This window comes from Caenorhabditis briggsae (assembly GCF_000004555.2).
Source record: "Caenorhabditis briggsae complete genome, chrI, whole genome shotgun sequence".
NCBI lineage: Eukaryota > Metazoa > Nematoda > Chromadorea > Rhabditida > Rhabditidae > Caenorhabditis > Caenorhabditis briggsae.
The window spans coordinates 7681357-7701335 of record NC_013489.2 but is presented as its reverse complement, the minus strand read 5'-3'; the positions used below and the strand labels follow the sequence as shown (position 1 = coordinate 7701335).

The window sequence follows — 19979 nt, the reverse complement described above, 5'->3', positions numbered from 1 at the left end:
AAAATTCGCGGACACAGAGAGAGAAAGAGACGCAACTTCATTTATTTATTATAAGAATGATGAGGATTGAAGAAAACGCTAGAATAGAATTTACCGTAAAAACTCTGTTAGAACGCCCCCAAACCGTCAACCGTCGAGTAGTCCATACATCTCAACACCTGCAAAAAATATTAAAAAGTAGTTAACTGACAAAACATTTATCATAATATCAAACATATTTTAACAGTTGACAAACGTTCAATATCTCTTACAGGAATTGATATTTGAGAGCTCAAAGTTGACGGTTTGGGTAGCAATCTATTAGTTTTTACGGTATTTTGCAAATGACTCTGAAATCTAGAAATTAAATACTAATATTAGTCATCCTTCATGTATACATTCTATAGAATCGAAATTTGAGAAAAATTATTTTTAAAAATGCGAAAATGTCGAACCTTCGCAAATTTTGGTCGTATGAGCTCATTGAATTCTTCATAACTTTTTTGGTGATAAATTATGATCAACTATTTAGATGTTAGCAAAATGTAATTCTGGAACAGCAAATATCCGAAATTTTAATTTTAAAAAATAACTGTCAATAAATACTAAAATTCTTAGGTTCGGTTCATGAATAAGTTTTAGAGCAATCTTAGAAATTTCAAAAATGTTTATTGAATGATTAAAATAGGGTGGTCCCTTCTAGCGTGCAGGAAATCAGATACCGTATATATGTACTCTAATATAAGCCCATCCAAACCGTTACCTTTGAGCCTAATTATCTCGTTTCCTGTAAAAGATATCAAAAAGTGATCAACTGATAAATTATTCATCATAAAATCAAAAATATTTTGTCAGTTGACCACTTTTTGATTAAGTTTACAGGAGCCGAGATTAGTTCAATGTTAAGAAAAACTATTTCTTAACAAAATAAGGACCTACATTTCGTTATTGTGTGTTACCTTTTCTGTCTTGTTTGACTTGATCTCTTTTTTCCCGTTTGATCTCATTTGTAATTTATCAAGGTTTTCCTTCTAGGATACTCAAACTCGCTTTTTCACTTCCCACCAATAAAGATCTTTGAAGATTATCATCCATTGTTCAATACAAAAATGCCAATTTTCTTTGGAATTCTTGAATTCAACTAATTACTAACTCGGTTTTTCCTTCATTTCCCAATTACTACAAATGTATGTCCCTGTTATATCTCCTAGTTTCATAGACATTTCACGTGTTAGTGGTTTTCTCCCCTTCGTTGAAATAAATGAATAAATAAATAAATAAATTCAGTATCAAAATGTGACACACAAGAACAAGAAACAAGAGATAATTTTAAACAGCGACAAAAAATACAATTTTTTAATAATCCTCACATAAAAAATTAAAAATTATACCAATAAATCGTAAACAGGAAGGGAATCGTTTATTTTTCAGGGTTATCAATCATATCGAAATCCTGTCATTGAATTGAAAATTTGTCATTTCCGATCACTTTTCACTTTCAAATATCCAAAATCCATATCATAATTTTCACTAAATTCGTCGTAATTTGAATTGAGAATTCAAATTGTTTATTTGGTCATGCTTTAAATATTTGTTTGTTTTTTTATTCCATTCCGGTCCTGTGTTGACTTTTTCAGATCACTAAAACATGAGTCTAGGTAATAACAGCTATCATTCCTTTTCGAAAAAAAAAATATGAATTCATATTTGGTGGGTTTTTTTATAGAAGACGTCACTTTTCAACCTATTTTAGAATTTTCTTGCCTGGTCAAAAATGTTCATAAAGCAAAAAGTTGGAGAAATGATACTTGAATGTTTCGTTTCTGAACTTGAAAACTATACAGTTATATCTTCTACAATTATCAAACATCAAGATGTGCCAGCAGAAGTGAAAGAAGAAAATCTGTGGAATTAGAAAAGGAAGAACTGTTTCTGACTTATACTGAGAATTCAATGAAACTTTCTATTTCAGAAATGTTTCAGACATTTTTGCAATATTGTTTTACTTTCGAATGAATAGAAGTGGTGGAAAAATCCCAGATTTCGTTTTTGGAAATCGCTGATTTTGCACAGGAAACGCGATCTTTGGTGCTGAAACTGATATAACTCGGTTGAAACTGGCGAGCGGGTGCTTTAATTTTCAAAAGTCCTTAAACTTTCAGAAGTTTAGGCTTATCAAAACCTATTCTGAAATTTTCAAAATCTAGGTTTCCAAGGTTTTGAGGTTCCCTTGTGAATAACAATAATCACAGATCAGTAACACAAAAACTCCAACTTGACTAATTCAAACTAAAAATAGCCAACGAACTTTGTGTTTTGACCGAAAATAGTCTCAACTGTCTTTAACCTTCAAACTTTTTGCTCTTCCATTGTTTTCATTTTATTACAGTGCTCCAAAAATATGTTTTTTGCGGTCACCTTCCTTTTCAAAATATCACTCAATCCAGCCGAAATAAAAACATATAAGAAAATTTGATTTCGTTTCACTTCGTTCCTTTTTCTTCACGCGTTCTTTTTTCCTCTTTCCATGTACTATCATCTGTAGTTGTCAACGTCTTCTTCTCAATCGTCGTCAGTTCCTTCCACTTTGAATTTGATACTTTTCTCAATCAGAGTCTGACCGGTCATTTGCAGCGATCATGTATTTCGATCCACAACATCCGTCTACTAAACCGCCAGACGCTGAACCGTCCCGACAACTTTCTGGAGGAGAAGAATACGATAATAATCATTCTGTAAGGACACTGAATTCAATTAAAGGATGGTTAGTTCATTTTTGGGTTACTGTAGTATTCCATTCACTGTTTTTTAAGTATCATAAGGTTTACATAAGAAACTGAAAGGTTCAAAGTTAAAGACAACAATTTTATCATCACCAGGTCGAAAATTATTTTCCAAAGATCAGTTCTGAAAATTATTAATTTTGTTTGAAAAATCTAGAACTCTTCACTTTCTCAGTGACCCATAACTGTTTTGAATCTAGCGGTTTTGGTGAATTTATATATCAGCAATGGACGAGATAGTGTGGAAGAAATAGAGACTGCAGACAGAACACAATCTGATAATTTTTCAATCAAAATTCGACCGGTCAATGGAAACGTTGGTAGATTGAAAAACAGGCAGAAGACTGTTGACTTGGAGAAAAATGTAAACGAGAAGACATTTCTGAAAGTCTTGAGATTCTGAAAGAAGACATTCATGAGAAGCATACAATTTGAAAAATACATAAACTACCGTACTTGCTATAATAGAAGCCCACCAAAACCGTCAACTTTCAGCTCAATTAATTTGATTCCTATGGAAGATATCAAGAGTTTGTCAGCTGATAAAATATTGGTGATATTATGATGAATAATTTGTCAGTTGACAAACGCTTGATATCTTTAACAGTAACCGAGTTAATTGAGCTCAAAGTTGACGGTGTGGATGGGCTTCTATTAGAGAAAATACGGTATTTGAATTTCTGTGTTTCAATGATCATTCACTTCAAGCTCCAATCAACTTTAAGTAAACCCGGGTACGTCGCGTATCATATTATGACCGAAACCAAAATAGAATTCGGAAATAGCCTTTAACAATGAGTAAACCCAAGAAAGATGGCACTGAATCGAAGAGGTTGTCTCTCGAGCAAATATCTCGAATTCACGCCTTCTCGACAAAAAAAAGTGTCAGTATTCTTGGCAAACATGTTCTTCGTGTTGCATTTTGTGAAGTATTCTCAGAAGGTTAGTTCCTTGATAGTCCTGTTGAAGAATAGGTTATGGATACTGATACTGTAGCACCTTTTAGAATACGGTAGGAGACTTTCTAAGAGAAAGTGAAAAAAGTCAATTTTTAGGGCATCATCCAGCAAGCAATTTGCAAATCAACTGGTCATCGAAGTGCCTGTCAATACGTACAAAAATGCGAAAAAGATCAAAGGAGTTGGATCTGCTCATCGCGAGACGAAACACTTTTCAAGTAAGTTTCTTTTTTTCTGAAAATGGAAAATGGAATATTAATATTTATAAGCTGTCATTTAAAAAAAGACACTATTAAATTTTTTGAATTCTAGAATTTCGAATATACATCTATGGTCCTTTTGGGACCAACATTTTCAATTTTGTTAAAAAAACGTTTTGTTCAGATATTTGGAGTGTTGCTTTAAAACGTTTAAATGTAGTGTATGGTGAAATTTTTTATTGCATCAAAATGTGCAGAAATGCATGTAGATTGACATAAAAATAAAGAAAAAATTCAAAAAAAATTCCTTCATCGAGAAAAACGCATCGAAAAATACGCTGAAAGCCCTTAGGGACGAGGTTTTTTCTAGGCCGCCTGGTGAGAAAAAGCGCGCGAATTCAAACTTTTAAAATTTTTTCGCTCGTTTTCACTTTTTTTTTTCGGGTTTTTCAAGAGTTTTCCAGGTTTTTGTCAATTTTTCTTCCAGATACATCGGAAAATTTGAAAAAACAGTGAAAACGAGCGAAAAAAATTTAAAAGTTTGAATTCGCGCGCTTTTACTCACCGGGCGGCCAAGAAAAAACCTCGTCCCTAAGGGCTTTCAGCGTATTTTTCGATGCGTTTTTCTCGATGAAGGAATTTTTTTGAATTTTTTCTTTATTTTTATGTCAATCTACATGCATTTCTGCACATTTTGATGCAATAAAAAATTTCACCGTACACCACCTTTAATAATGTTGAGCTGAATAAAATACTCTTTACTGTTATGCTGGTTCAAAAAAAGCCGGAGCTATCGAAGAGGAACTCCGAAGGTTCCACAATGAAAACTACCGTAACCTAAAAAATTGTTATTTCCCAAAATGCATTGGTTTTTATCTAAAATTTTTTATCTAAAAAATTTTATTTTAATACTTCATCGGGGAAAAATAATAGAAAAACCGACATCAGTGAAAACGATAAAATAAATCCGAAATTTTAAAAGATTACTGTAGTAGTCGTCGTGGGACCTTCGGCCACGACCACCGCCTTTTCTCTTCCGTGGCACCGACTTTTTGTACCAGTATGTATAGCATTCGTAGCATATTTTCTTTCAGGCCTTTTTTCCCTCTGATTTTCTTTCCATTTTTCCTTCTTGAACTCTGGATCCAACTTTTCAAAGTCACCTTTGGTCTTTCGCTTTTTTCTAGGCAAATACAAAAAAGGCTGAAAGTATTTGTGTTATGTTTGCACTCATTCCTCCTCTTTTACAGGTACAACCACAATGCACGGTCCAAAAAGAATATTTTATGGGAAAGGAGTTGCTCGTGCATTTTGGATTCTCATCGTTGGACTCGCGTTGGCAATGTTATGCTTTCAGATTTTCGTTCTTCTTCAGATGTACTTTTCGAAACCAACATTATCACAAGTTTCGTTCATTGTGAATGAGGGAGGAATGGATTTTCCAGCTGTCACTGTTTGCAATTTCAACCCAATTAAAAAATCATATGTACGAGAATTGAATGCATCTGGAGATTTGACAGGGGAAACGTTAGAATATCTTCTACAGACAAACATGGATGCAATGTTTGTGTTTAGTAATCTAGATCGGCATAATTTGAAAAAAAGTGAGATCATTTGGGAAAAAATTGAAAGACAAAAGTGTGGAATTTCAGCACATGACGAAGCGGAAACATACTTTCAAAACCATACAGACTTTCAAATCATTAATTTTCTGAGGACCGCTGGATACGATTGTGGAGAAATGTTTCTGACATGTTATTTCGGAGGAAGAAGGTTTGGATTACTGTAAGATCACTGCAGTCTAGTCACCTTTTTAAGATTTGATTGCTGTAAATACATGAAACCAAAAGTCACATCACTAGGAAAATGTTGGGAACTGGATCTTCAAAATCTGGCGCCTGAATGGATGCGAAAACAAATATCTCCTGGAAGTGAAGCAGGGCTTCAAATGATTGTTGATGCACAATTGGAAGAAGAATTAAGAGGAGAAAATGGAGATGCAAAAGCGATTTTCTCAGATATCTATGAAAATGGATTCAGATATTACATTCATCCGCCAGGAGCAAATGCTGAGTTGTCATCAGAAGGTATTAGTGTTTCCCCTTCAAGAACTGTTTACTCTGCTATCAAAACTGTCTCGGTGAGTGGTTGAATCATACTTTTTCATACGGTAACCCGTCATATGCTTTAGCACAATCTGTTGAGTCGTCGAAATTGGGGAAACTGTTCGGAGCATTGGCCAGGGCACTACGATACTTTCCTTTACTATTCCGCATCCGCATGTCGTGCTCTTTGCATTGCTCAACACTTCAATAACACATGTGGATGTGCTCCATTCACTTACAATGTTGATGGAAGTAAGAGATATCTGAAAACCTTCAAATGAAAAAGTATAATTTTGCAGAGAAGAAGATTTGTGCTCCTTACGAGTCGATAACTTGTATGGATGAATATATGCTTCGAAAAGTGAATGGGACGGATTATTTGGAATTGCCAGATTGTACAGAGTGTCATATGGAATGCCAAAGTACCAGTTATACATCATACAATTCTTACGGAGATGGATTCAACAGAGGATCGTTAGAGTGGTTGAAAAAAATTAGTAATAAAACAGAATCGCATATCAAGAGCAATGTGGCAGTCATCAATATATTCTTTTTGGAGATGTTCTACACTTCTTACTCTCAAGTTCAAGCAACATCTCTTACCGAGATTCTATCAGATATTGGTGGTAACATGGGAATGTTCCTGGGAATGTCAGTTATCACAATCACTGAACTAACTTTGTTCTTCTCAAAGATTTTCTGGATTATGGTTTCGAAGAGAAGAAGGCAATACATGTACTCAAAGAAAAAGAACGAGAAGGAAAAAGAACAACAACTGGATGATGCAGTCAAAGAGTTTCAAGAACGAAGATCTAGAAGAAATTCTAGAGAGAATATATCGGCACTCAGCAACTACAGTAACCGAATAATGCCGATTGAAGAATTCCAAAAGAAGTTTGCTTACAAAAACGGGAATTCAGAAGAAAACCTTTCGTCGGCTAGTTTGGACAGTGTTGTAAGACTTTAGATTTTAAAAAAATCAAACGATATAAAAATTTTAAGATTGAGCTGAAATTCGACATCAATGAGTTACGTCGCCAGTTAAACCAGCAATCTTCGGATGGCATCGCCAGAATCCGGTTACCAAATCAGACAACACGTCCCAACTCGACAAATCTAGAAAATTATTCATCAACTCCCCCGATTTTCACAATAGAACCGAGCTCCAGAAGATCCTCTCAAACGCCATCTCCTCCTTCGAAACCTCCGAATTCTCAGTCACCGAAATAATTGAAAATTATATAAATATGTATTACACACATTAATATTATTATCTTTATATTAATATCATAGTCATCCATCACTAATTATGGGTATTTTTTTAGAAAACAAATTCACTTTTATTATGTAAAAGTCAACCATTCCCGACAATGAAAAACATTAACGAGTTATTATTTTTATTTTGAATAAAGTTTTTCAACCTGAAAACGATCTTCAAACTTTGTGTTTACCTTTCGGTTATAAAATTTTCATGGATGGAATAAGGAAAAAATCCTTCTGAAATTTTCACATGTTCGTTTTTGTTCTGTTTTTGACAAGCTTGGTTCATAATGATTTTAAAAAAAGATTGCTGCAGATTCAAAATAAATTAATTGTCTTCTGCATATTTGGAAGTACCGTAAAACCTCTAATAGAACGACACCCGGGTTGTCCACTTTGAGCCTATATATCTCACTTCTTTTGAAAGATATCAAAAAGTAGTTAACTAGTAAAATGTTTATCAGGATATCAGCAACATTTTACTAGTTGGCCACTTTTTGATATCTTTCACAGAAAATGAGATATATAGGCTCAAAGTGGACGATCCGGGTGTCGTTCTATTAGAGGTTTTACGGTATATATTAAGGACGAAGCCTAAGGACGTAACAGGTATCATCTAAGTAAGTGGTAAGTTAATACTATGTCTACAGTAATCCCTGTCTAGAATCTACTCGAGAATTATAGACCAAAACTTCAAAGTTATTAATAACTATTTCTATTTGAACAATTTTTGAGTTTTGTGTAGCCACTGCATTTCTGTGATGCTTCTTCCACGACTCCAACCGTTTAATGGGTGTCCGCCGGAAACGATTCGATCGCTCCGTGACCGGTCAGAGTCAGTTAAAGGAGCGCACCAGGCGGTGCCCCTTAACAGCTCACTCATTCTTATCAGTTCGTAACTGAAAACTGATATCAGCACACAAAAAATGTAAAGATAATATTCTATATTTAAATCCAACTTTTATTCTGAAGAATTTCAGATGGGACCAGAGGGAATCGTAGAGAGGATAAATTGCGCAATCTTTCGTTCTGAATTTTATTGTCAAAAAATAACTCGAAATTCATAAGTTGCATTTCCAGTTCCTCCATTCGTCACTTTTATTTTAATTCGACTACGCTCTAAAACACGATAACGTTATCTTAAACTACAAATTCTAGGCGCATTTTCGAAGCGAACAGATCGTAAAATTGTTTTTAGTCATATCTGAAATGGCCTCGGTGCACAGACACGGACTGGTCAGTTAGCGACGTCCTGGACGCAGTTTTATGGCTTTGCCGGTTTGAACTCGAATGTCCACACAGTGTCCACTATCAGGGTTTTTTGAATTCCTGCAAAATAGGTGGATGACAAACAGTTAAAGGTCATTTTAGGTGAAGAGTGGGGTCGTTACTGTAGTTATAGAATTTTATACGAGAGTTCAAAACAAGAAACGTATTTTGATATTATTAGATAATATGTATTCGTTCTGAATAGTCTTTTCAGAAAGTAGCAAACTAGAAAACATGTTTCTGCATATCGCAACTGGTAATCTTGTAAAAAATCAAACCACATAGAGGTCTACATTTCGTCGAAAAAAAGCGGGAAGAAAATAACTTTCAAAGGATCCGGGAAAACACCATGAGAACCATATCTTAATGAAAAAAACCCACAGTATTCAAGTCCTCAATGAAAACTTATCCAGATTCTTGCATTCTCTCAACGTCATAAAATACTAAAACTTCTGCTTTGAAATCTGCAACGCATGGTACCTTAACCTAATTCTAACGAAACTTTAAAAATAGTGGGCGCTCAAGTACCGTAATCCACTTTGAGTAAATTTATCTCAGTTCCTGTGTAATTAACTAAGGAAATATTGTATTAAAATAGTTTTATTAAAGTGTTTACGGTACCCAAGAATCCATTGGTTGTAAGTGATATACAACTTTACTTACACCCACAAAAATTGAAAAAAATAAGAAATTTTTAAAAGTGTAGTCAAAGAGAATGTGGCGTCAAAGAGTAAGTGCCATACAACTACTTTAAAAAGAAGGTAAACCAAAACGAAACGTTGATGTCAATACGGAACAAACTGAATGAACCATGAGGAGATAGAAAATTTAGAAAGAGCAATTCAAAAAATCAACTTCTCCATGACAGTTTACTATCAAGGAGAATATTCCATATTCACAATAATGATTAAAAATTTTGAAACACAAGAAGAAGTAAAACTAGAGATGCCGTAAAACCTTTAATAGGAAAGTCCCATAGACTGACAGCTTTGAGCTCAATTATCTTAATTCCTATGAAAGATATCAATTCTGTGTCAACTGACATAAAACTTCTGAAAAACAATTTATCCGTTGATAACTTTTTCCTTTGAAAGGAATCAAGAAAAATTTGCTCAAAATTAAACGCCAGAGGGTCATTCTATCACAGGTTTTACGGTATCACAGAAGCTTCCAACAAATCATAGTTCCTTGTCCATCAACTGAAAATTTTGTAACTCTCGGTTTCTCGTTCAAGGAAGCTTCGAAACTTGTTTCGGGGTTACGGTATTTTTTGCGAGTCAAACACCGACGAGGAATGTGTTTATGAGCTGCATTTCTCTAATAAAATGGGAACCTTCCTCTCTCAAAACTCATGATTTTCCAATTTTATCCAATGAGCCGACGAGTTTGAAATTAAAAATCAAATAGTAACTCCACCAATCACCGCCCACATTTGCTCCCTTTATTGAGATGATGAAATGAAATTTTACTGTTTCGATTCCCATAATTAAAAGAAATTGTGCGTTTCACTGATTTCCTGTTTTTATTTCTTCTTCTGTGAGTGTTAAATCTGATGAAAATATGAAAATATTGGTATTTACTACAACTGTCACAAGCTGATTGTATATTTGTTTCAAATGGATCAACATATGACTTTCTTCCTTTATTGATGTTCTCCAATTCAACGTTTTTGAATTCTCAAATGTTTGGTACTCCGACCTTGAAATCTCACCGGTCAAACTTATGATAAATCAGAATTGGCTCGTCTTTGAACTAACATATTCAAAGTATATTCAAAGAAAGTAATCATAATAGTAAGAAGAGAGATAGTATATGAAATGAAGAGACGACAGAGAATACTCGTACGTCTTCATGTTTGCAAATACTGTAAATCGAGAAGCGTACAACCCTTCTCCACCTATTCAAAAGAGAATTTTCGGGAGTATAAAAAGAGCTAGAGTCAGTGCATCTTTTTAGTTTTTTGTTGCTCTTTCTTTAGTATTCATTTTGTTTTTCAACCGAATGAAAACATAGAACTGAACGTTTTTTGGCAAAAGAAAAACTGAAAGAAACGAAAAAAAAATATTCAAAAAAAGTATTGGATAAACTGAAAGCTAAGTAAGTGACCACATCTTTTATAAGACTTCCTTATCGCTGATAAGGTTTCGAGGCGTTAGTGATTAGAGTCGTTTTTCTTTTGATCCACGATGATTTGGGATCAATTTCAGAGGGTGTGAAAACTTTGAACTGATAAGAGGCAAGTTGCGAAACGATTGGATACTGTAGAATTGCTGATAAAAATGTGAAAGTGAGGGTAAATGATTTTTAATTGAGGGGTTTCTTTTCTTGATTTTCTATGAATCACTCTTGGTTTTTTTAAACCAACACCTCCAGCTTTTTTAGAGCAGAAAACTGAATTTTCAATTTTAAAATTGTCATGTTTAGATTTTTCAGCCATTTTAAAACCAATTAGTTTTGATATATTTTCGATTCAGACCGCTTATAAAATATGAGAGGATTAAAAAAGGGTCGGAAGGTTTTTTTTTCAAACACAAAGGAAAGTTCAAACTGATTTACTTGAATTATTTTTGGGATACATTCAATTTTTGAAAACATATATTTTTCATTTTGAAGAAACAAATTTCTTCTCCAAATATCTAATTTTTCGGAATCTTTTTCGTTATTTTAATATAGATTCCATTCTTTCACCTCTATTATCTTATCAGCTCAATATCAATCACTTTTCCACTGCTTGAAATTTTTTCTCACTCCATGTGTTGCAATAATCAAAACACTTTGTTATCTTTCCCTCAAAAATTGGAGTCATTCTTTTTTCACTTACCGCATTTTTATTTTTAGCACTATGAACTCACGATCATATAGGAATGAAGGATTTGAAAACGATGACAAATATCTGGTCAGCTTCTCTTCTGGTTCTTCTGGAGACATGTTAGTGATTTTTTTGGACGCTGGCGCATGATTTTGTTATTTTCAGATCTCCAACAACATCTGCACAATGTAATCTTCGATACAATGGTTCGAGGTCACATATGGTTATAGAAGTTCCAGCGGCACAATTAAAAAGAATAAAGAAAGCCGGGGGAACTGTTTCAGTTGAACGGGAAACTCAACATTTCTGTGGTTGGTTAAGATTTTTAAAAGAAAGAGTTCTAATAAAATGATTTCAGAAACAACTACAATGCACGGACCAAAAAGAATATTCAAAGGAAAACGGTAAATTGAAAAAAATATTTTTTTGTATAACATAACAATTTAATTAAAGATGGGCGACTCTATTCTGGTTCATAATGGTATCTTGTGCTCTTGGATTGTTAATCACTCAGGTTGTAATTCTTGCCTCAGAATATCTTTCTAGTCCTACAGTATCTGATGTAAGTTTTTTTTCACGTGTGTTTTCAGTATGGGTAGAATTTTCAGGTTTCCTTTCTGATCAACGAAGATGGCATGGACTTTCCACTTGTAACTATATGCAATTTGAATCCCATTCGAAAAAGTTACATCCATGGTACTCTTCTAAAAAAGTTGTTATTGTTTTTATTATTCAAATTTCAGAAATCAACAAAACAGGAGATGTGCATCCAGAAATGATAAATTATCTTATGCAATGGTTCACTGAAATCCCTACTCTGCTTGGAAGCTCCGATAGACAGAATTTGCACGAAGGAAACGAAGATCTTCAAATGTATCAAAAGAACCATCCAGATTTTTCACCTGAAAACTTCTTCACGGATGCAGGATTTGAATGCAAAGATGTTCTCAAATTGTGTAGTTTTCAAGGAGAACTGTAAGTAAAAAATCGTTAAAAAAAGAAGAATCAAGAATCCAAAAATTTAGATTCGATTGCTGTTCCCTGGCTACTCCAGTTTTGACTCCGTTGGGAAAATGTTATACATTGGATCTCTCAAAAAGTCCAAAATTATACATGCATAAACAAACAGAACCTGGCATTCAAGCGGGTTTAGGGATCACTTTAGATGCACATCTCGAAGAGCAATTCGACGGGGTCAATGACTCGATGGATGCTCTTTTCACGAATTCTTTTGTAGATGGATTCAGATATTTCGTCCATCCACCTAAAACAGTTCCCCATTTAGCTTCTGACGAATTCACAGTGTCTCCAAATTCAGTTGCTTATTCTGCTATTTCCGGAGATAGAGTGAGTCCATGGTGAAAGATGGAAAGTGTTCAATCAGGGTGATTTCAGTTTGTTCTTTTGCCATCTCATCAATGGGGAAATTGTACCGAGGAATATCCATCTGAAATTAAATCTGAACTACCGTACACTAGTGGAAACTGTTTGGCTCTTTGTAAAGCTAAGTACTTTTTGGACAGCTGTGGATGCACACCAGCTCTTTACAACATAGAAAGAAGTAGGAATTATTTTAAGGCTAATAAGCTGGAATTGGATTATTTCAGAGTTGAAAGAATGCACTCCCTATGAGACTTTCACTTGTATTGATACAAAGCTCAGCGACCACAACAACGGAAAACTGGAATTCATACCTCCCACTTGTAAACACTGTGCTCAACAATGCAACAGCTTGGTATTCCGTGCCTATAACTCTTATGGAAGCCAATTCTCTTCGGGGGCATTCAATTGGCTAAGATCCAAAAATTCGAATTGGACCGTCGGACATATGAAGTAAGGTTACAGACCTTGAACAAACTAATTATGGGATTATTCAGAGCCAATTTTCAAATGATCAACATTTTCTACAGAGATATGTCATACACAGAGTATAATCAAGTACAGGACGCATCTATTACACAACTTCTCAGTAAGAAACAAAAACAGAGCTTGTTAGATGAAAAACAATTCAAATTTAGGTGACATTGGAGGAAATATGGGAATGTTTTTGGGAATGTCAGTTATCACAATCACTGAAATTTGTCTGTATTTCTCGAAGGTTTTCTGGATTGGAATCTCGAAAAAACGAAGAAATTACATGTACTCGAAGAAGATTAATGAGAAGGTTTTAGTCTTTTTATCGTCATCTCAAAAAACTAAAATAACTTTCAGACTTATGAGAAAGATGTTTGTGAAACAGTAGAGAAAATGAAAGTTATCGCTTCTCATGGAAATTTATCGTAAGTTTCTGTTTTTCTTCTCTTCTACGGTATTCCTTTTTTTTAGATCTCTCGCTAGTATGAACGGCGGACCATCCATAAAAAATGTTGATCAAGCTGGAAATGTTGAGTTTCGGATAAATTTGAAAGATTTGGCTGATCAATTGGATTCGGATTCCGGATGCAGCCCTACGGAAGAAGGCAGATCTCGATCAAGTATACAGAAGTACTAATATTAATACAGATTTTTGAATAATGCGCTGGTCAATGTCGGGTTTTATGAATTAATTTTTATGTGTTAGACATTCGGTGTTTTTAAATGAATAACTTTTTCTTTTTTCTTACCACAGGCTAAGCGGGACTGGCGGATAACTGTTAGATGTCGGCTGAAGAGGCGCGAACGGGTGAACACCCTGACGGTGCGGGCGTCATCTCGATAGGAAAAAACAGCTATAAAATGCTTTGGAATATTTCGAAAAATCTAACTGATTCAAATACGTTACTACCTTCACATAATCGAATATGTTAATGATCGTATAGATTTCTTCATCCGGATTCATTTTCCGTTCTCCTGAATAATATTCATCTCTTCTATCCCGTTTTCACGCCTCATTATTATCATAATAAAGTCGATGATTCTATCACAAAAAGTCGACCAAGACCAGTACATTCTGCGGTTTTTCATGTCCGTTCCGTTTAATTCGCCCGGTCCACCTGTAGGTATAAATGCGAAATGGCATCGTCCATAGTGCTTGTCCACGACTCATTATGCAACGGATCAGTTTATGTTCCGTTTTCCTTTGTAGCATTTTCATCGGATATTCATATGGATGTCTACCGAACTTGACGGGCGGTGGGAGCAGTAGTGGAAGATGTTGCCCTCCTGGGCCTTCATGCCCACAAACAAATCATTGGTAAGTTCATCTGAAAATAGTATTCTAATTGCTTTCTAAAAAGTTTAGTTCCGCAAGTTATGTATCTCCTCCGGTCTCTGGTCCAACAAGCTACGCAGTTCCTCCTTCTTATGTCCAACCTCCTCAACAATATGCTCAACCACCTCCAGCAGCTGTTCCACCACCTCCTTCTCCGAAGTATCCAACTCCCGTTCAATAATAAACCGTGAATATCGTAATAGGAGAAAACTCTAATAAAAATGCAGTCCGAGAGTCTCAACAGCGCATCTTTCCATAGAAGCCCAAAGTTGGACTAACTGATTTTGTTCTTAAAAAGACAAGAAATTTATGTTTTTCAAGCGTTTGAAGTACAGATTTTGAAGCTTACATTAATAGGGCTCTACCGAGTTGCATTTTCATTTGGAAAAGGAGTTAACTGAAAAAACATCCGACATATTAAAAAATAGAAAGGTGCCGTCTAGTTTCGACACATTCGTAATAAAAGCGCACCTTAACAGAGGTGTTTAAATTGAAAGCTCATACTCTTCAATTTCATTTTGTACAGTACACGGTCTCCCACAAAACATTTTCGAACTGCAAAGTAAATTTTGATCTACAGAAAACAAAATTGGCGCGATCACAATTGCAGGCCTAAAGCCATATTTTTAGGAGTTTTTATCTGATTTATGGAGATTCAAGAAGATTCAAATGATTCTTCAATGATTCTGCATGGTCCTTTTCCGGAAGAAAATATTCCAAAAATGGTCAATTCTCCAGATTTTTAACAGAAAAAACGTATCTCCTCTTTCAGTTTCTGATGTTTCTAGAAGTTCTATAGCTTAAAAGAACCGCAATAATTTATTCTTCATTTTGTATGGATGAATTTTCAATTCATCTTATAAAACTTTTTTTATAATTAAAAAACAGAGCAAAAATGCGATTTCGTGCAATTTCGTGTGGTTTTTTGATTATAAAAAAAGTTTTATGAGATGAATCAAAAATTCATCTATACAAAATGAAGAATAAGTTATTGCGGTTCTTTTAAGCTATAGAACTTCTAGAAACGTCAGAAACTGAAAGAGGAGATACATTTTTCTGTTAAAAATCTGGAAAATTGACCATTTTTGGAATATGTTCTTCCGGAAAAGGACCATACAGGATTCTAAAACCACTAATTAATTTTTAAAGAATCATTTGAATCTTCTTGAATCTTCATAAATCAGATAAAAACTCCTAAAAATATGGCTTTAGGCCTGCAATTGTGATCTCGCCAATTTTTTTTTCTGTAGATAGGTGCCGCAATGAAAAGGGGCGGGGCGACCAAATTTTTCTCCCCTTTTCAGAAGTCCATCTTTGAAGTCTTGTACCGGGCGTTAGAAACTCATTATTTTTTGGGTTAAAACTTGTCCCTACGTAATCGACTGCGATAAATCGAATGGAACCATCAGTTTTTCAATATTTTTATTATTTTGATTCGAAAACTTCGAAAAATAGGAGTCGGACTGACAAAATGGGCAAAAGTGTTAGATGAAGGGGGGATGCCCCCAGATTTGTCGATGGATTCTGCTAGATTATGAACTGGGGAATTGGATTTTGTAATAAAATAGAATTTCTACTGTCACCGTAAAACACAATTTTCAGCCAAAGTTCCAGCCAAAATAAAAGAAAAATTTCAGCGATGACCCCAACTTTTTTTTGCATAATATGGTAAAACTAAGTCTTGTGTACATACACCTGTGTCAATTTTCAGAAAGATTGATAACCTTTAAGTAGTTTTAATACCTATCCCAAAATCCCAAACTTTCAAAATTTCCGGTTTTTGGAAGTTTTGAAGGTGAAACAGGGGGGGGGGGGTGGGGGGTGCCCCCGATTTTCTTTTTACCATAAGATTCTACGAAAAATTTGGCACCGAATACAATCCTAAATAAAAAATTCTACTGTCGCCGAAAAATGCTAGACGTCTGTTTCCTTATCATTCACAGATCAATTTCTTTAAAACATAGGAAGAAAGCAACACCGGAAAGAGGCAGCAGGCAGCGAAGAGTCGCACATTCATATTTCCCCTCTAAGGCTACCACCGCGAGTGCAGCCGTGCCCGACTGGATAGTGGGAGCGCGCGCGTCGATCTGACGCAGGCGGAGGTTCGGGTCTCTCTCGCGTCTAATAGCTTTTTCTTTAATTTCCTTCACGAATTTTCCGCGCCGCAGGATTGCAAGCTTCTAAACCCCGCCCACTTTTCTGCGCACCGCAAAAAAATGAGGAGAAAATCAGTACATTGAGGTCTGGTACAAAATGGTGTGTAACTCGGGATTGAATGAAGATTTTTCGCAGAAATTTTGGGAATGGACTTCTATAAAGTAGGAGAAGACAATCCAACAATAAAAACTGGGAAAAATCTATTTTGAAAATTTTGTTGTGGTGCCTATCTGTAGATCAAAATTTACTTTGCAGTTCGGAAATGTTTTGTGGGAGACCGTGCAGTATTCCTAAAAATATTAAAATTGTTTTTTGGTATCTGAAACTGATAAAGTTTACTTTTACCGATAGTCGAGGTCAATTTTTCTGTTTTCCTTTCCCTCAGTTACAGTATGACATGTAGACGGCATGGAATTTATATAGGCAATCTCATGTTGTGTCCGTTTTACGATGCGAGACGATTCCTCCTTTCTATTTCTGAATTCGTTTTGATTAGTCAGAGGAAAAGAAGGAAAAACGGAAAATACGAAACAAGGGTGATTTTGTTGAGGTAAAAAATAGGAAGGTAATAAGATTGAATAGTCTTTGCAGAAAACTAGGTTTAAGAACTTTTAAGAGAGAGAGAGAGAGAGAGAGTATGTGCTGATGGTTGGAGACACAATCTATCCAAAAGAGTTTGATTTTCTAACTTATGATCATCATAAAATGGAAGTTGGAAATATTGAAGACGGCATTAAAATTTGTCAGAGAAGAATTTTTAAACAAATTTCGTTCGGAATCGGTCAAAATCAGAAGTTTAATCTATGTCAAAGGAAACATCGGAACAAAAATTCTTCCCCTATTCTTATTGTTCTCTTCAGATTTTTTTTTGCATGGTTCTTTTTATTTTTCTGCTGCCAACAATTAGAAATCGACGCACTTCGTTTATGGTTTATGGCATAATTGGCCAGAAAGGATGGTCTGAATAAGATTCTGCGCAAAAGAGCCATAAAAATCTGTCATCTTTTCTTAACGCAAGGTAAAGAAGATGAAGAAGAAAAAGAAGACGACGATGTCGGTTTTCCTTCTAGAAAATAGACCCGATTTTCACGTCGTAAACCAAAGAAAATAAACAAAATCCTCATCTCCCACCTCCGCTCCTTCTTGCTTCGAGACGCTCAAGACTCCGCCCACTTTTTTCGTTCTCAGGTTTCGTTAGAGCGTACGGTATATGTTGAGGTGTCTTGTACCGGAAATAGTGTGTGGATGAGAGACAGGTGAAAGATCGGAGAGAAACAAGGGATTCAAGACACGCACTTTCCGAAGTGACACAGCGTGATGCGAGCTCTCTACTTTCGAACGACGACGCTGTCAACGTTTTTTATTCTATGCTCTTTGGCTTCAAATGATATTCCAAGGACTGGTGGAAACAAAATCGTTCAACCACCAAAGCCTAATATACTGAAACAGGTGTGATCCTTGATCCTTATATTCCCTTTTTTAAACTATTTTCCATGATTACCGTATTTCTTCTAAGGGAAACCTACCCAAGTAGTCAAATTTGAGCTCAATTATTTTGATTCCTGTGAAAGATATTAAAAACTAGTAAACTAATAAATTAATCTTCATAATATCTTCAATATTTTATCAGTTGACAAATTTTATGATATCTATAACAGGAATCGAAATAATTGAGTTCAAAGTTGACGGTTAGGGTGGGCTTCTGTTAGAAGAAATACGGTATGTATTTCAAGAGTTTTCAATAATAACTTTTAAGAAAACTTTTAAAGAAAACTTACAGAATCGATCAAAACTTCTTTTCAAACTATGTTCTTTTCTTTTCTATACACCTAATACCGTATTTCACTAAATTCCAAAACTATTTCTCTGGAGGTTTCAATTTTTCATTATCAGGTGATTCACATATCAAACCAGTTGAGCTATAAAACATTTATGTTCTGCCCGAATTCCAATAAGTTTTGTACTTTCGAATTTGTATGAGTCACCAGAATCAAAGCAATCATTCTACTCAAATTATAAACTTTAAATTCGAATTTCAAAACAGTATTCTTCCTTCAGGGATGCCCGTCAGATCTTCTCCATTCTCGAGCACTTCGATCTATCCAACTCGCTTGCCGTTCTCATCCTGCTACAGTAATCTCTGCGTTCGAAGGGATTCAGGAGGGTTTACAAAACTGTGCGAACCGTTTGAGGTTTCAGCAGTGGGATTGTTCAGAGGCTGGTAATATAATGCATGATCCTCCATTGTTACGGCAAGGTAGGTTTCAAATTTCAACCATCTCCAGAAGATTTTCAAATCCAGGTTTTCGTGAATCTTCATTGATCTGGGCGTTGTCATCTGCATCTGCTGCCTGGGGTGTTGCGACAGCTTGCGCACAAGGATGGATTGACGATTGTGCGTGTAACAATCATATGGGGCAGAATGAGTATGAATTCGGCGGGTAGGTCAAAGGAACATTTAAGAAACGGTTAATGAGATCCGGTTGGGAATTCTTTAGATGTACACATGGAGTCCAACACGGAATAACGGCAAGTCGAAAACTGCTCACAAAGGTCGGCGCAGTGAATTCATTGTTGCGAAAGGTGGAGAAGCATAACTTGAAAGCAGGAAGATTGGTGAGTGTGAGGGTTTGGAATCGGCAGTATAGATCATCATACAACCAAAGAAGATCACAACATTTCAGGCTATAAAGAAAACGCTGATATCTTCTTGCAAATGTCATGGAGTATCAGGCTCATGCCAACAAAAAACATGTTGGAAACGAACAGCAACTTTGGAACATATTACAGATTATCTTGTTGAAAAGTAGGTGATAATCAAGAAGATTTCAAGTAGAATGTTTCTCAATTATAGATATGCCCGTGCAAAGTTATATACAGATGATTCCGTTGTGAAAACAACTGATTTGATTTATCTGGAAGCTTCTCCAGATGTTTGCAAGGTGCAGTAATAGGGGGAATACAACGAACATTAACGTTTTTTAAGGTGAAATCCGTGGCCGGAAGAGTTTGTGCATGGAGAAACGAGACTCATACTCAGGGAGATTGTGATCGGTTATGTTGTGGAAATGGATTTAGTGTAAGTGGAACTAGCAGACATCCGATATATTAGGGGGAGGGGGGGGGGTACGACGAATTCGAACGTTTTCAAAATCGAACAGACCTAAAATCGAACTGATTTTCAGAACAGTCCTTTTTTCGCACACTTACCAGAACAGAACGCGGACAGAATCGAACTGTTACAAGTTCGAACTGGTAAGGGGTCGAA

The 19979-nt window shown here is 35.4% G+C and overlaps 4 protein-coding genes across 4 annotated transcripts in view; all 4 read left to right on the top strand.

Annotated features, from left to right (window-relative positions):
- Positions 1–1780: 1780 nt before the first annotated feature.
- CBG12068 lies at positions 1781–7256 on the top strand (the record flags this gene model as incomplete). Its single annotated transcript, XM_045237644.1, has 9 exons — positions 1781–1798; positions 2593–2714; positions 3572–3625; positions 3818–3939; positions 5172–5694; positions 5740–6061; positions 6113–6278; positions 6326–6981; positions 7029–7256. 9 exons carry the CDS (start codon positions 1781–1783, stop codon positions 7254–7256), a joined length of 2211 nt encoding a protein of 736 aa, XP_045094748.1.
- A 4141-nt stretch (positions 7257–11397) lies between these two features.
- On the top strand, positions 11398–14735 carry Cbr-acd-1 (the record flags this gene model as incomplete). Its single annotated transcript, XM_002646307.1, has 15 exons — positions 11398–11483; positions 11530–11675; positions 11723–11768; positions 11818–11926; positions 11973–12060; positions 12108–12339; positions 12390–12711; positions 12760–12925; positions 12972–13197; positions 13242–13333; positions 13383–13528; positions 13576–13643; positions 13690–13848; positions 14429–14536; positions 14585–14735. The coding sequence occupies 15 exons, from the start codon at positions 11398–11400 to the stop codon at positions 14733–14735; spliced, it is 2145 nt and encodes a 714-aa protein (XP_002646353.1).
- A 1353-nt stretch (positions 14736–16088) lies between these two features.
- On the top strand, positions 16089–16443 carry CBG26590 (the record flags this gene model as incomplete). Its single annotated transcript, XM_045237638.1, has 2 exons — positions 16089–16138; positions 16359–16443. The coding sequence occupies 2 exons, from the start codon at positions 16089–16091 to the stop codon at positions 16441–16443; spliced, it is 135 nt and encodes a 44-aa protein (XP_045099241.1).
- A 1585-nt stretch (positions 16444–18028) lies between these two features.
- Cbr-lin-44 overlaps positions 18029–19979 on the top strand; it is a gene marked incomplete at both ends in the record, with an annotated part of 2543 nt that continues 592 nt past the window's right edge. Inside the window, 7 exons of the mRNA XM_002646306.2 lie at positions 18029–18160; positions 18770–18968; positions 19014–19152; positions 19210–19327; positions 19396–19517; positions 19566–19653; positions 19698–19790. Coding sequence (XP_002646352.2) covers positions 18029–18160; positions 18770–18968; positions 19014–19152; positions 19210–19327; positions 19396–19517; positions 19566–19653; positions 19698–19790 — 891 coding nt within the window. The remainder of the gene's footprint in view (positions 18161–18769; positions 18969–19013; positions 19153–19209; positions 19328–19395; positions 19518–19565; positions 19654–19697; positions 19791–19979) is intronic.